The sequence below is a fragment of the Rasamsonia emersonii genome (genome assembly GCF_000968595.1).
Source record: "Rasamsonia emersonii CBS 393.64 chromosome Unknown ctg1118621760573, whole genome shotgun sequence".
Classification (NCBI taxonomy): Eukaryota; Fungi; Ascomycota; class Eurotiomycetes; order Eurotiales; family Trichocomaceae; genus Rasamsonia; species Rasamsonia emersonii.
Genome location: NW_013562897.1, coordinates 1 through 14,615, shown reverse-complemented (window position 1 = coordinate 14,615; position 14,615 = coordinate 1). Strand labels below are relative to the sequence as shown.

Genomic DNA, 14,615 nt, shown 5'->3' with positions numbered 1-14,615 from the left:
CACCAATGGATGTGATAGCAGTGATTTGTACACTGATGCCTGCAGTCCGTTTTAGAAACATCCATTCTGCGATATGGCTCCCTAAACGCTACGTGGGATGCCCGACAGCGGGCTCCCAAAACCGGTCACAGCCCCTTGCTTCATTGTCGATAGGTAACAATCACTCTGCTGCGGCCTTGTGTGCCCCGTTCAGGCTGAGAGACACGAGTCTTTCAGTCGCGTAAGGATCAGACAGGGCTACTGCCATCCTTATATGTGTGTGTGTGTCCGGACGGGTTGGTGTGAGTAAAAGTAATCCAGAATTATGCCCTGTTTGATATTGCAGTCAATTGTCTAGCTTCTGACGGTGTTGAAGTATACAAATGGAGAATCGAATCATTTCGTCTCCTCACGCGCTGGACCATTTCCGGCAGTCATGCAAGCCTGTTCCCGAGGCTGCTTCCAGATATTCATGCCCTGATCCTCTTCTGGGCCTCCAGCTGCCCCAGATCGGACCAGACCCGGCCTTGGATGCGTTCCGGAATGGTAATAACAGTGCTACACTGGAGTTCGCAGACACGTCTTTTCCGTCCGTCAGTCTGGCTCGCTTCCACCGTGAACAGGATGCGTGGAACTCATTGCAAGTCACCGGATTGCCTAGAAATCTGAAGCCATCCCCGGGACGCCAACTCCATCATGTGCCGAAGACGTCGACTGGAATGGATGATTCGCATGCAAGGTTCTCCCGTCATGACCCGTCCGAGACCGACAGCCAGGTCACCCATTCCGATTCGGGATATGGGAGCAGGAGGGGCGACTCCGAGATCAGTTCCTTGTATCCGGTCGAACCCATCTCGAGCCCAGGCACCATTGTGTCTTCTTATAATTGTAACCGTTTCGACACGGGCTCTTCGGGTGATAACCGCCCTGTTTACAATGCGTCTTCTTTTGGTACTGCTGCAATCAACTTCCAAAGTCGATACCCGCAGGAGATCAGGTGCAGTTATCCAGACTGCTCGTGGACGGGCAAGTGTCCGTCAGACAAAAAGTGCGTTATCCGACGGAACAAAAGGAACAACTTGTATAAGATTAGAAGCCTCGCTGACACAGCTCAAGAAAACACGAGGCAAGACATACGAAGCAATGGATTTGTGATGAACCAAACTGCACTCGCAAGGAGGGTTTCGGGACAATCAACGACCTGGAACGGCACAAAAAATGCGTGCACGGGAAGATTCCCGGCCGAGGACCCAAGAAGATGTACATGTGCTTTGGCAGGAACTGCCGGCGGAGTTCGAAAAAGTGGCCCCGTTATGACAATTTCCGCCAGCACCTCCGCCGTGCGCATCCAACGGAGAGTGAAGAGGAGCTGCTGAAAAGGTATCTAGTATACTCCAGGAAACTCGAGAAGGGGAGACAACAGCACTGATACGGAGCAGATCGGATGAATGGTATTATTCCTGGAAGCAGACGATTGAAACGGCGAATTCGCTGGTGGATCTGTCGATCTTGTCACCACCTAGGCAAGCAACGCCTCTGCCGCAGATTTGTGACAGACCCCGTGGCCCTGAAGAGGCTGGTAGCCGAAGTACTTGTGATTCGCAGCCTGCAGACGAACACATCGCGCCAAGTCAGACTGTGACGAGTTACGACGACATCTACTCTCCGCCGTCGGAGGAGCTCACGTTGAGCCCAATCAAGAACATAGATATATTCGAAGACCAGAGTCGTAGTGGCTGTGGAGATGTAGCAGATGCCGGGGCTGCTCCAGAAGAGGGTTCTGTCTCCCCTCCGAGAATCCGTCAGCAGCCGGTCGAACTGCCGGGGTTGAAGTCCCTCAATCTGCCTCATACACTTGATCAGGAACCTTCGACGGTCACAGCCCAGCAGCGACAGGCACAACCAATTTCCAGCTCGGATGGGCCGGTAGCCAAGGTTGCGATGGACATGTTAAACGCCTTGGCTCGGAATCTGAACAAGACGTCGAAGAGGCAGGCGGAGCAAGGCAAGGAGGATAATCATTTCAGTAAAACACCCGTACAAACTGCTACTGGTACTACTGCTGGTGCTGCACCTCAGACAAGCACAAGCACCGATAGCTTATCTGACAGTCAGAAAAAGTTCCTGTCAACCGTGCTGTCAGCTGCCTTGGAGCAATTGGGAGGACAAACACCTGGTCAGGCTGATAATACAGCAACGAACCAGGCGGCCAGTGACGAGTCGGACTCGAAGCAGGAAGGTTACCAGTGTGATGTGTGTCACAAGTGGAAACGGCTGAAATGCGAACTAAAGTGAGCTGTCTTCTCATTGTTCCTTTCTTTTGGGAGTTATTTCTAACAATGTATTGTTCGCAGGAAACACAAGACACGGCACGAGAGACCATTCGGCTGCACCTTTAACATGTGCTATAAGACTTTTGGCAGCAAAGCCGACTGGAAGCGACACGAGAACTCGCAGCATTTCCACCTGCAAAGCTGGCGCTGTTCCCTGCCCAGTAAGAAGTATGCAGGCGTAGAATGCGCGAGCTTGTACTACCGACAGGAGCTGTTTATCAGACATCTAACCGACCATCACGGAGTAAAAGAAGGCGACGCTATGATGGATTTTCTGACGAAGAACCGGATCGGCCGCAACGGCCAGAACCAGTTCTGGTGCGGGTTCTGCAGGAAGATTCTCCCGCTGACGAGCAAGGGCCTGGACGCCTGGAACGAGCGATTCGATCATATCGACATGGAGCATTTTAAGCGGGGGCAACGAATTGACGATTGGCTGCCCGCGGAAGGCCACCTCACGAAGAAGGAGATTCGCGAGGAGGAGAGGAAGAAACGAGAAGCTGAAAAACATACGGCAACATCTGAAGCTACGCCTACGGCGGAGTCGGTCGAGGGTAGTGACGGCGAGAGCGAGGGCGGCGATTCACCAGAAGTCAGCCTTGCCAGTCATCAAGACGGTGCTGCCCAGAGAGGCCCTGTATCTGCCGTGGAGGCAGGGAACGATTCCGCTAATCCGAGAAAGAGGAAATTCTCCTCAGATCCGCTATCACCAGAGGATTGGCATGGAATTTCAAACAAGTCTGCTGGTGCAGAAACAGACCAGCAGCAACAATCAGGAGAGAGGGAAATGGTCAAAAGACGGAAATTGGAGCCGCCATCCCTGAATGAGCATCCATCTGATGACGATGATCATGATCGTGATCATAGTCATAGTCATCAATCAAGGACAACCTCCCATTCAACCGACGGACGACAGACAGCAGCAATGGCAAATAATCGCATGCGAAGCCTAGAAAAAAACTTTCAACCGCGAGTGTATTGTGTAAGCAAGTCCTTCCCTTTCCTTTCATTCTGTCCATTTTGCATTCATCACTGACTAAGTACGTACAATACAGTGCAACTGCAACCGCGGCCCCTGGAATCTTGTCTTAATGACAAGCTGTCTGGAATGCGAGCATGCGTTCTGCCAGTATTGCATCTTTGAGCCGTTGGTGGGGTTTTAAGGGAGAGAGAGAGATATATATATATATACGTACTTTTCGTTTTTTTTTCCCCCTATTACCCAGTATATAATTTTGGTCTTTTCACTTCTCCGCTTTAGAGGTCAGATCACTGTTATTGTTATTATCTGCTTGTACATACATATCTGTGCATAGTTAGGTAGTTGGTTCAAAGTAATAATCAGTACATATTAGTTATGCTCAAGGAGAGACGAGATTACAACTAGAAGTTATTATCTACCTGTTAAATCGATCTACCTGTTAAATCGCTGCCGCCGCTGAAATGTGTGGTCTTTGATGCTGTTATACTTTTTTTAAAAAAAATTTGAGACTCAGTAGTTTTATTAGAGGAGAACTTAAAATGATGATGTGGTCCTGCAATGGATAATTTCTTATGCTTTAATGTATTGTAGTCAAATTAAAGTACTGCTATTAACTTTGGTTTCCTGTTGTCCATTTATGATCACGGGCTAACAGGAAATGCAGAAACCCTTTCTAGTGTTGTCTCAGGAAGTCCTAAATGGGATGACTTTGGAAGTTGCTGATGGAATCTCTATTTTTTTTTGTTTATATGATTTAACCATGCAAGCAGACTGTCTATTATAATCTAGATAGATTTTAGAGACAAGAAGATGGCACCTATCTCGATATAGGTATATATAATAATAATAATATCATTATTCTATATGCCCGCCAATCTATCTTTGCTAACCGTTGTCAGATACAGGAGAGGAAATCGGGAACAACAATTTTAGGTCTCTGACTGCATGTTTACAGACATTGGATGTCACATTTGCATACACCTGGAATCCATCCTGAGTACAGTACATTGTATGGGAATAAGAATTCAAGTATAGAAGAGAAGTGAAGACAAGGAATCAATGTATTTGCAAGTACTCTCTCTTCTCCCGTGTGGGCTGAGGATCTCTCGAAAGGGGTTGTATCCAAGTTTCGAAAACAGTCTAGAAGGATAATAGAGAAAACAATCTTCTCTTCCACTCATCTACTGTTATGACACTAACGAATAAGAACTGATTCTATTCGGTTGAGAAAGTAACACGAATAGGAAAAAGAGTGCAGACCCCTGCTGGTGAGGCTGGCTGAGAGCCCCTCTCAAGGGCAACCCAGTCAGGCTGAGAATGCTCTAGGTTGCTAATTCTCTGGATACGCTGTAAGCCGCCCAATCATGGCCTCATTGATTTATGACGAAGTGGCACCAACTACCCCTCCCGACGGCGTTCTGCTGTAGGAGAGCCCATTTGTCAGAAGAAAAAAAGAGGGGGGGGGGGGAGGGAAAAAAAAATAAATAAATTTCATCCCCGCGAGGCAAGAAACTGCTACACAACAGAGTCTCAATTTTCACGCTCAAACGTATTTTGCACTATGGACGGAGGCGACGCAACCGCGGAGGAACCTCTCAGCAATCCGGTCGAAGTTGATAATATCAGCGACGTTAATGTGCATCTAGAGGATAGAAAGGATGCTGCCGACGAAGGCAAGAAATTCATTTCCCCCTGTGTATCCTGTGTATCTGCATTTCTAACCAGGCGGAGTGGCAGTCACCTATATCACCATCGACTCTGCCGGCGAGGTACACTCGCTCGTGCCGTTTGGCGACGGCAAAGGTCACGTCGCCTTCGTGACCGAACACGGCGAATTCGCTGCCATCACCACGTACGTCAAGGGAAGAGAGTTCATGTCGTTGGAACGTTCCGGCTATCTTCCCGCGTGGTATTATCTGGAAACCGCCGCGACGGGGACGACTCCCGGTTTCGGCCTTCGAACCAGAGTCAAGCCAGTGTCCAAGCCTTCTGATGAAACGATTCGATTTATCAACGGCAGGTGGCCGCAGATTACGTACCATAGTATGTCTATATTATTCCCTTTTCTTTTCTTTTTTGGCGAGTGAGGTTGTCGATTGCTAAGCCAGATGACGCAGCCGATTTATCAGGCAATGTAGGCATCGATGTTGAGATGCAATTCCTTGTCGTCGAAGGCTTCATCTTCCAGGAGTGTCTTTTCCGCAATAGGAGTCAGCAAGAGACGGCCATCCCTCTGATCCTGGATCTCGACGTCACATCCAGGAACGAAGACTATTCGGGACCATCCTCCGAGAGTGCTGCGTATCTCGACAAGCTCGGAGAACACGGGTCCGTCAGGCGCATCTTACCGCTGCCGGAGAAGATGGATTGCCAGTTGGAATGGGAGATTATCCCTCTCGATGAGGATTTAGCCTGTCCCCAGGAATTCAAGAAAGCATTCGTGGAGGCGAGCGACAGTGACGATCCTGTCCAGCAATCGGATTTCGATTCCTTGCCGCAGCAGGCCTCTTATTCGGGGCCGACGGACGGACTGCCCCTTAGCCTGGAAGTTCCTGCGGATGGTCAACGGAGACTCCTCATGCTGTATCGTACAAAGGAAACATATGTAGAGCGTCAGGGAGATGGCGATGATGGTACTCGGGCAGAGAGGAAGGAGGAGACGAAGGAATGCTCAGAGATATTGCATTCGACTGTCAGTACTGACCACCCTTGCGCAAGCTGTACTTTCCACCAGCTGACTGGAAGCACAGGTGCTCCCTCTCGCAAGCCGCGTAAATCAGAGTTAGTGGTACAATTCAGGGCAAGATGAGTGCTGACTTTGAATGATTTCAGTGTTCCGGCATTTTAAAGCCGCTCGCCCGGCATCCCTCGGCTTTGTGGAGAGTGTCAATCGCAGACATTTGCACCGCATCTTGGACGTTTTCAGTGTGCCCATCGGCACCGGACACGATGACGATAATCATATAATCGCCCCCACGGATGGAGACGGATCCGTATTCCTCGGCCACAGCTAGTAAGGACGAAATTGGATGGCCATGGAGAAACAGTATTTCCAATGGCTGACATTTGAAACAGTTGGCATATCAGCTTCCTCGTGACCATGTACGGCAAGATGAAACAATCCGCCAGTGCGAACTCGAAGCTCCAGCGAGATATTGTCAGCACCTGCAAGGGCTATCTCAATTGGTTTTTCGATTCCATAAAAGCCAAGCCCCACGAATGGTGCATTTCTGGTGATTGGACCGTGGATGCTGTCGCTAAAGACGAGGCGGATCCCCTTGGAGACTGGGACTTCGCCGAGAGGGCACGGAACGGCTGGTGCATTCTGCTGAACCTTCTCGATTTCCACCGTGTGGTGGATGGGCAGCTCGAGTACGTCGTCAGCAAATTATCGCAGTCCCTGGAGGCGTGGTTTCCGCTCTTCGTCGATGGTCTCGAGCAGCTGACGGGACTGTTGCGATTCAAGTCGCACTATGTCTTTGTCGACTGGGGGGACCTCCAGTACCGCGCAAATGAAAACCTCGTCTTCCCCAAATTCCAGCTCCTGGACAACGTGCTGATCTGGTGGGCGCTTAAAACCCTCGATGAGGTGATCGACGAGGCTTTGGATACAGAAGCACTCCAAGACCTGGGTCAGCGGTTAAAGCGACTGCGAGATGAGGACCGCTACCGTCTGCTACGCCCAGATGGGTACAGGGACCGGATTCTGAAGACATTCCTGCCTGAAGGATCAGAAGATGCAGAAGCGACTTTCGTTCTCTACCGCAACGCGGCAGTCGACCGACGCTCCCTCAAGGCCCGCCAGGAATTCCCTCTTCTTCCGGTGTTCGAGGAATTTTTCCGCCAGGATGACTCCCTCCATGCCGCATGGGTCAGGACGCTGCAAATGCAGGGCTGGGGAACGGTTGCAAGGCCACAGAACACCTGGTCTGTTTCCGCGCGGTATGGGTTGGCGCTGGCGATGGCCACTGCGGGATACACTCTCAGTCCTACGGTGGACTCAGCACCGGAAATGGCCCGGACGGCGACGAGCGTGCTCCAAAAAATCATCTCCAAGGATGGAAATCTTCCCGGGAGGATTGACCCCGAAAAGCTTCGCCGTGATCGGGGGCTATGGTATCATTCGTACGGCTTCTTGGCTACCATGCATCATCTGAGCAATGTGAGCTCGTCGGCCAACAAGACACCGTAAGTGGGCCTTTCCACCGAGCTGATACTGTCCATCGGTCTAATATGCGCGATACCAGGACTCTCGAGGCAACGGCAGGAGAACATCGGGCCGCGTCGGCGGTAGCAGACAATAAACCCGCTCAGTCTGCTGAGCCTCACCTGAGGGATCTCAACCCTCGCAAACACAGGGAGCTTATAGCTCCGGAGAGCGGAGGCGACTGGGGGAAACGTCGAAAAGTCGCCCAATTCACCTTCGACCCGAAGAATGTGGTCGAGAACTACCCGCCGTACCAGCTGTTCGGAGTCCCTTACTTTCTCTTAAAGAGACCCGAGGAGATCACGAATGAAGAATTCAAACAGCAGATGGAGGCTGCTCTTTATCGAAACAAGCCGTCCGCTGCATCCTTTCGGGAAGCGTTCATCGTCGACATCTGCCAAAAGAAGGTATGCAGAAACGAGAATCGCCCCACACAAAGCGTCTCTTCTCCCATCACGAATTATGACACGCTTAAACTCCGGCTCGACCTCGAGCGGACCAAAGAAAACAGCAAGAAGCGCTTCTGGTAGGCAGCCCACCACCCGGATTCCTCCTTTCATGCTGTTGATACTGGAGATGTAGCTTCATCGAGAGATGCACACGCAACGTTGCGGACGCTCTCCTGAAATCATCCTATCGAGACGTGGGCAAGGAGTGGCTCTCCGTCCTCGGATTCCTCGAGAGACACGCCCGCTGCGAAAATTTCTTAAGGAACCACGTAAGTTGGCGGTCACCAGAGGCCTGATGGAACTAGCTGATCAGGATCGAGCTAGGTCCACAAGGAGGCCAATCTCTGGGTGACCGAGTTTCACATCGGATACATCACTCTCGATAGAAAGAACGAAGAAGCCGGCGATGGATGGATAGGCCCCTCGCAGCAGGAAAACTTCCCCCATCACACGGCAGGAGGCCCGCTGGTTTGGACGCATGCAGCCATCGGCTATCGCTTTACCGGGGATGCGCATGATCGGTTCTGGACGTGCATTGTCTTGTCCCAGACCAACTACCAGACCGACGAATCCACGTGGTTCCGCGAAGACGACTTTCTCAAAACACAGTCCCATGATCAGCTACGAAGGGACACTCGCGAATTCCAGGGCCAGCGACAGGTCCTGGAAGCGCGGCTGTTTGCGAAGATGACGGATGAGGCGTACCGCAAGACGAAGAAGGTGCTGGATGAGCTGCACAAAGCGTTGGATGCCGCGGTAGGAGTGTGTCCCGGTCATCCCGAATTGCAAGCAGCTGACCTCTTTCCAAGGAAGCATCGACGTACCGGTTTCTCCTACCGCGCGACGATGACGACCAGTCCGAGCTGGAGGAAGAAGGCCCCTCCTGGCTCATCCAGGCCTACCTGCAGTACAGCAAGCTGCTCGGCCGTCTCACCCAGAACATCGACGGTACTATCCACGCGGCGACCCAGTGGAGGGACCGGTTTAACGGTCTGGAAAAGCCCCGATGGTCGGCCAAAGACGAACGGCACTACCGAAGCATCTTGAACCATGAGAATAGACTGGGTCAAACGAACATCGCTTTGTTGGAGGAGCTCAAGGCGCAGGTCAATGTCCACAGGACGCATCTGGAATTTTTGAAGCAAGCGGTTAGTTGCCGTGTGATTCGTGGATGAGATGGCAAGTCTGCTGATCGACCGTCTTCAGCTGATGGGGTTGCTCCAACTAAAAGAGTCCAGAGAGTCGAGACGGTCCACTATCGAGGCCACCAAGCAGGCCGAGGATGTCAAGTTGTTCACGTACGGTCTCGACGACTCTCGTCGCCACTGGATTTCATGAAGATGACGCTGACTGCTCCAGATACGCCACGGTGGTCTTCTTGCCCATGAGCTTTTCAGCAGTACGAAGCATGTTCCCAATCCACTGACTGCCTTGGTCACTAATGTCTCATTCGCAGAGTCTTTTCAGCATGCAAGGTTCCCCGTAAGGAGCCAGCCAGCGTTCTTCCACCGTGAGTAGATGGGCGTTTTCTGACCCATTCAAGCAGATCCGACTCGACCATCGTGATCTTTGTGGCGACCACGATCATCGCGCTGTTCGTGACATGTCTGGTCCTTTTCAACATCAAAACTATCCGACAACTCACCCACGATATTAGTAACCCGGTTTTCGCCCGTCTCCGCCAGCTGATGACGAACCAGGCGGATCGAGACTGGAAGGAAATCGGCAAGGAGCTTGATCACGCGTCTCATGCGAACGACGTGCGGAGAACAATCATAATGAATTCGCTCGAGAGATTCGACAGCAAATGGTGGTATATCTTGTTTCTCATCTATCATGTCTCCGTCAACATTCCCGCTGGCTGCCTGAGGGACGCGTATCAGGCCGCGAGGACGCTGGCCAGAGGGAAGGTTGAGTGGCTGAAGCGTGTGCGCAGTCTATTCCAGATCCTCCTTGGTGCTGTCATGCTACCGATCTTTGTTTTAGGCTATTCTTTTTGGTTCATTGTTCTGAATCTCCGAGACCTCTTGATCGTCTCGTGGGCTACAATTTTCGGGCAGCAGAAGCAGGCCATCTCCCAAGGGATGGGGTCCAACGACGACAACGATTATCCTCGCGCAGTGAGGAAGTTGCTTCCCCTGCGGGTCATTCGACTAAGCAGGCGTCGTCAACAAGGAGATGGACAGGCTGACGATGCAAGACCACGTCCGCACACGTCGTCTCCTCGGTCGTCAACACCGGCATCTTCATCGGGACAGCATTCAGGATCATCCATCACAGTCAGTTTCGCACCGGAACTTTCTACCACTGTATAAAACGGACAGAAAAAAAAACATGGCAACCGACATGTAGAGATGCACTATGGCGATCCTTCCGTAAGGCCATTTCTTCCAGGGACAAGGAACAAAAATCTATCTCCAACTTGATGAGAAGCACAACTTGCGGTCCATTGGAACTTGTTGAGAAAAGTATGGCGATGACTTCATCTCTGTTGATATTGTCAGGGAAATGAACTACCAGAACGGACCTCGCGGTCTCGTATTATTATTACCAGCAAACCAGTTGGCTTTGGCAGTATAAGCACGAGTTCTCTCAGCTTTCTAAACTATCAAGATCATTCTGTATTCGTGCAATGGAAGGTATCGGTCGGACTAACAGGGATCTTGGTTGGTATATCTGATGGATCCCAGCTTAATGAAGTCCATAGAGTGCCCCACGAATCTTTTGCTGATCTGGCCCTGAGAATGATATAGACCCAGGCGTCTGACAACTTGTTGGGGGTGGGCAACCTGGTCCCAGATGTCCGTCGCCAGCTTGAAGGTGTCGAATGTATCGTAGTCAAGCTGCTTATTACCTGACTTCGGATTCCTGCCAGCGCCATCGCGCCGCTGCCATACCGCTGGTTTGACTTCAAAGTGCAGTGATGTAAGACGTTCAGCACGTGCAGACTGTTGTAGGTAGCGTTGGACGTCCATCGTGTTCAGCGTGGTCATATGCACTGTACAGGACATGCACTATGAACGGAGTACACATGGCTTCAACGTCGCATAACTTTAGACTACTTGTGCGTGGAGGTTACCGAAACTATACCTCAACTTTCTGAAATAAACCCAGGTTTCTGGGGTTTTCGGGTTTGTCATGATGTTACTCATGCCTCCTGGACCGGGAGTGAGCAGGTTTCGATCTAGGTTGAGAATCTCTTCTATTGTATCTGGAGCAAGAATCAGCATTCTCGCGAAAACTCAGGGCTTGTTTAGCAGAGTCTGGAGTTTGGATCTTGTATGTACTGTACATACCATCTGAATTCGAGCTGTTGTCATGTCCTTAGCTCATGATACAACGTAGCTGAACGTGGCAAGATCGCGGAGATATCAACACCCTTCTTCACTTTCCGACTACCCAGCCATTCAGAAACTTTATCTCTGAGACATCCAGGTAAGCCCGTAAGCTAGGTTGCCAGCAGAACACACAAGGATTTCGTGTGCAGTGATCTCCGTTACGTAGCAATTCATATCCGGAGACCAAAAGACATCTGTACCGGGAGGAAGGTTCAGAACTATATCGTGCCGACAGTTACCGGAACGCCTTGAGAAAATAAATATAGGGTTCCCATCATGATTCTGTGCCTGGTGACCGGGTGTTCCCAGGCTTCACAATGAAGCAGGTATTGAGGCTTCTTTTCAAAGAAATCAGTAAATAATCGAGACGATGATTTCGCTTGGGAAAGCTTGTCGGTCCCTAATGGATTTAAGTAGTTAGCACTTCTGCAAGAGTATACCATATTTCGAGTGAGAGGGAAAGAACACCTCGAGAAAAGGGTTGGAACGTACGTCATACGAGAAAGCAAGGTATTTTGAAACTCAGGGTCATCATTAAGAAGAGCAGTATAGCCTTCCATGGCCTCAACGGCGCGACGAGATAGTTTCCGGATCCCTGTAGAGCGTCGAAGCGGTGGATCATTGTTGACATCTGGGTCTTCTGGCGGTTACTGTGTAGTCGGCGAAGGAACAGCTGACACAGAGTCATCGGACGACTTATCAGTGCGATCCATGTAGGAGAAGGTAAGCGGAGGAAGCTGCCCAGTTCGTTCATATTCCGTCAACCAATCAGGCTTCTGCTGAGTAGGTAGAGGATTTTCAGACACAGACGGTGTAGCATCGATGACAGCACGGAGCTGAGGGGCATCAAGAAAGTTTCCAGGGACATGACGAAGTCTGAGCTGTTCAATCTGATCCTGAGGAATGTCATCTGGCGAATCACTGGCGAGATCGAGGTCGTACTCGACCGCCGGTGGGGGCAAGACGTCTGTATTATACCTGATACCATTATATTTGTGAGCTGGGAGAATAAAACAAATGTCTCTAGGACTCTTGTGGAGAGAAACAGTCAATAAATCCGACCGTCGATAGTGATCGAGTTTCTTGGTTGGAAGTCTGGGAGCGTACGGTTAGGCGAGGCACGTGTAATGCAGAACTGAGGACGTAGGAAGTCAGCAGTGAGAAGTCTACAACAAATCTGCCAGATCCTCCTGGAAAGAAAAGACAAGAGCGGATCGGAGAAACATTTCCAGGACGGTGAAAGAGATGTCTCATATGTAAGGGTGGTGGCATCGAACGTGAGGCTTGGGCTAGGCCCTAAGCCCTAAGAGGTCAGACAGCCGGCCTACCTAATTTGGTATTTTCTTTCATCATCTCAAAGTATGTTTGAGGACCACCACGCTACATGTTGCTGACTAGCTGAAAAGCAAATTTCATGGAATTCCTTTTTGGCTCGGTTTGCAGAGGAAAAAATATGAAAAAGACGACAAAGATCATCAAGAAGTATCCGTCTAAGTTGAGCTTAAGCTTCACAACCACCCACCCATAAATTTAAATTGCGTATTACTCCATAGTGTACGTTAGTCAATGACTAAGCTGTGACTGTCGCAATGCGGCTGCTTGGTACAAGACTCAACAAGAGATGTTACTCAACAAGAGACGCTTCACATCCAGCTAATGATGGCTGAACCAGACATTTTCACTTTCACCGAGATTCATATGCCAACTTCGGTCGTCGACATGTCGATGAATTTTGTCGATGGCTCCTCTGAATATGGACGGAAATTGGTGGCCTCTCTGCGCCAGCTTAGAGAAGCGCTCGGGAGCAGTTACATGTCTTGGGGAAGGCTGATCGAACGGCCTGAATACATCCTTCTTGTAGCGGGTATCCTCTCCAATTATCAACAGCGTTTTCTCTTTTTTTTTCTCTGGCAAGTCTCATGACTGACTGACTGAAATATGGAGATCAAGAGACAAACTGGCAAAATTCACAACATCACCTGGCTACGAGACCTATCTCTCGGGACTCTCCATTACTCAGCGCCCAGTGACATACGCGGCCAATTTCGTCATCAACGCCTGGTATTTTCCTCTGGAACGGTACACGGCCATGGCCAAGGTCTATTTCCCCGACCCAGTCAGCGACGAACAGCGCGAGAAGGTCGACGACATGGACGGCAGGTCGATCCGTTCGGGTGGGGACCCGGAAACGAACACTTAATTCCTCATTCCATCTATCCACGCAAGGGATGGGTTGAGGAGATTGTTCTGAGGGAGGGCAAGCCCATGCGGGTTCTTATCTGGCTTCATCTCTGGAAAAGCCTGGAAGGGAAGAGGAGTTTAAGCGCACGGCCCAGCGCGAACGTGTCACCGCGGACGCGATGAGTCGCTTGATATTGTCACGTACTGGGAAACCATGTTGAAGGGTGCAGGCGCTGTGTGTTGGGAAGAAGAGCATTGTGAGTTGAAGGAGGTGCCATTAGAGGAATACTGAGCAAGTAGAAACCTGTTTGCCAAAAGGATAAGACATGTACTAGTAGTGTATAGTATATATTGGTTATAGTTGGGGGGATGTGGTAATAACCAGTCAGTTGGGTTCCTGAGTGAAGAAATCATTAGCAGCACCTGTATGACGTATAAGGTACTGTACAAAGTAACTTTCGAAAAAAATGACTTTCCTCTAGAGTATAACTTTTTTTTTTCTAGTCATATCCTTGCTTTGACTCTTTTTCTCCTGGGAACATGGTGATTACCGTTAAACTATATAATTGGGTCCTTGATAAGTTTAATTCGTATAAATAGGTGAACTGATAATAATCTATTTGATATACTAGGTTCTAGTTTCTAAGGCTAGGTCCATGATTTGAGCAACTTCTCACTATTAATGGCATAACTCTATGAATACTAGACTTCAATATTGGATATTTATCAATATCTCACTAGCTATATACTAGTCCAAAATCCTCTAAGTCACTCCACTCCCAACTCTTTCAGCAGCACGTCCTTGACCGTCCCCACAAACTGCTCCATCTGCTCCGGCGCATGGAAGGCCTCGTTATAGACGACATGCAGGTTCAGCTGGTCGCGGAACGTCCACACAAAGCACACAGCCTGGCGCGTCAGCATCTCGACGCCAACGCTGATCGCGCGCACCTCGACGCCATACTCCTGCATGCCATAGACCTGTTTGATCAGTTTCTCGGCGATGCCGATGCTGCTGATATCGACGTCGCTGGCCGGCTCGCCGCCCGCGGGCAGATTGCGGATCAGGTCGCACAGGCGGCGCGCATACTCGCGATGGCCGGCCAGGTAGTCGGGCGAAATGCCCCGGCGGTACTGCTCCTGGAA

The 14,615-nt window shown here is 50.3% G+C and overlaps 4 protein-coding genes across 4 annotated transcripts; 2 read left to right on the top strand and 2 right to left on the bottom strand.

Annotated features, from left to right (window-relative positions):
• Positions 1–362: 362 nt before the first annotated feature.
• On the top strand, positions 363–3,475 carry T310_7656 (uncharacterized protein; the record flags this gene model as incomplete). The annotated part of the gene is made up of 5 exons (XM_013469551.1): positions 363–1,027; positions 1,096–1,359; positions 1,419–2,270; positions 2,334–3,294; positions 3,368–3,475. 5 exons carry the CDS (start codon positions 363–365, stop codon positions 3,473–3,475), a joined length of 2,850 nt encoding a protein of 949 aa, XP_013325005.1.
• A 1,380-nt stretch (positions 3,476–4,855) lies between these two features.
• Positions 4,856–10,265, top strand: T310_7655 (uncharacterized protein; the record flags this gene model as incomplete). The annotated part of the gene is made up of 13 exons (XM_013469550.1): positions 4,856–4,988; positions 5,020–5,337; positions 5,403–5,986; positions 6,045–6,075; positions 6,127–6,307; positions 6,370–7,482; positions 7,542–8,027; positions 8,084–8,219; positions 8,275–8,712; positions 8,760–9,098; positions 9,157–9,248; positions 9,407–9,460; positions 9,608–10,265. 13 exons carry the CDS (start codon positions 4,856–4,858, stop codon positions 10,263–10,265), a joined length of 4,563 nt encoding a protein of 1,520 aa, XP_013325004.1.
• Positions 10,266–10,601: 336 nt separating this feature from the next.
• Positions 10,602–12,156, bottom strand: T310_7654 (uncharacterized protein; the record flags this gene model as incomplete). The annotated part of the gene is made up of 4 exons (XM_013469549.1): positions 10,602–10,964; positions 11,421–11,535; positions 11,781–11,883; positions 12,099–12,156. 4 exons carry the CDS (start codon positions 12,154–12,156, stop codon positions 10,602–10,604), a joined length of 639 nt encoding a protein of 212 aa, XP_013325003.1.
• A 2,081-nt stretch (positions 12,157–14,237) lies between these two features.
• T310_7653 (Uncharacterized protein) lies at positions 14,238–14,609 on the bottom strand (the record flags this gene model as incomplete). The annotated part of the gene is made up of 1 exon (XM_013469548.1): positions 14,238–14,609. A coding segment is annotated over one exon (372 nt), but the record flags the coding sequence as incomplete, so codon positions are not given.
• Between the last annotated feature and the right edge of the window lie 6 nt (positions 14,610–14,615).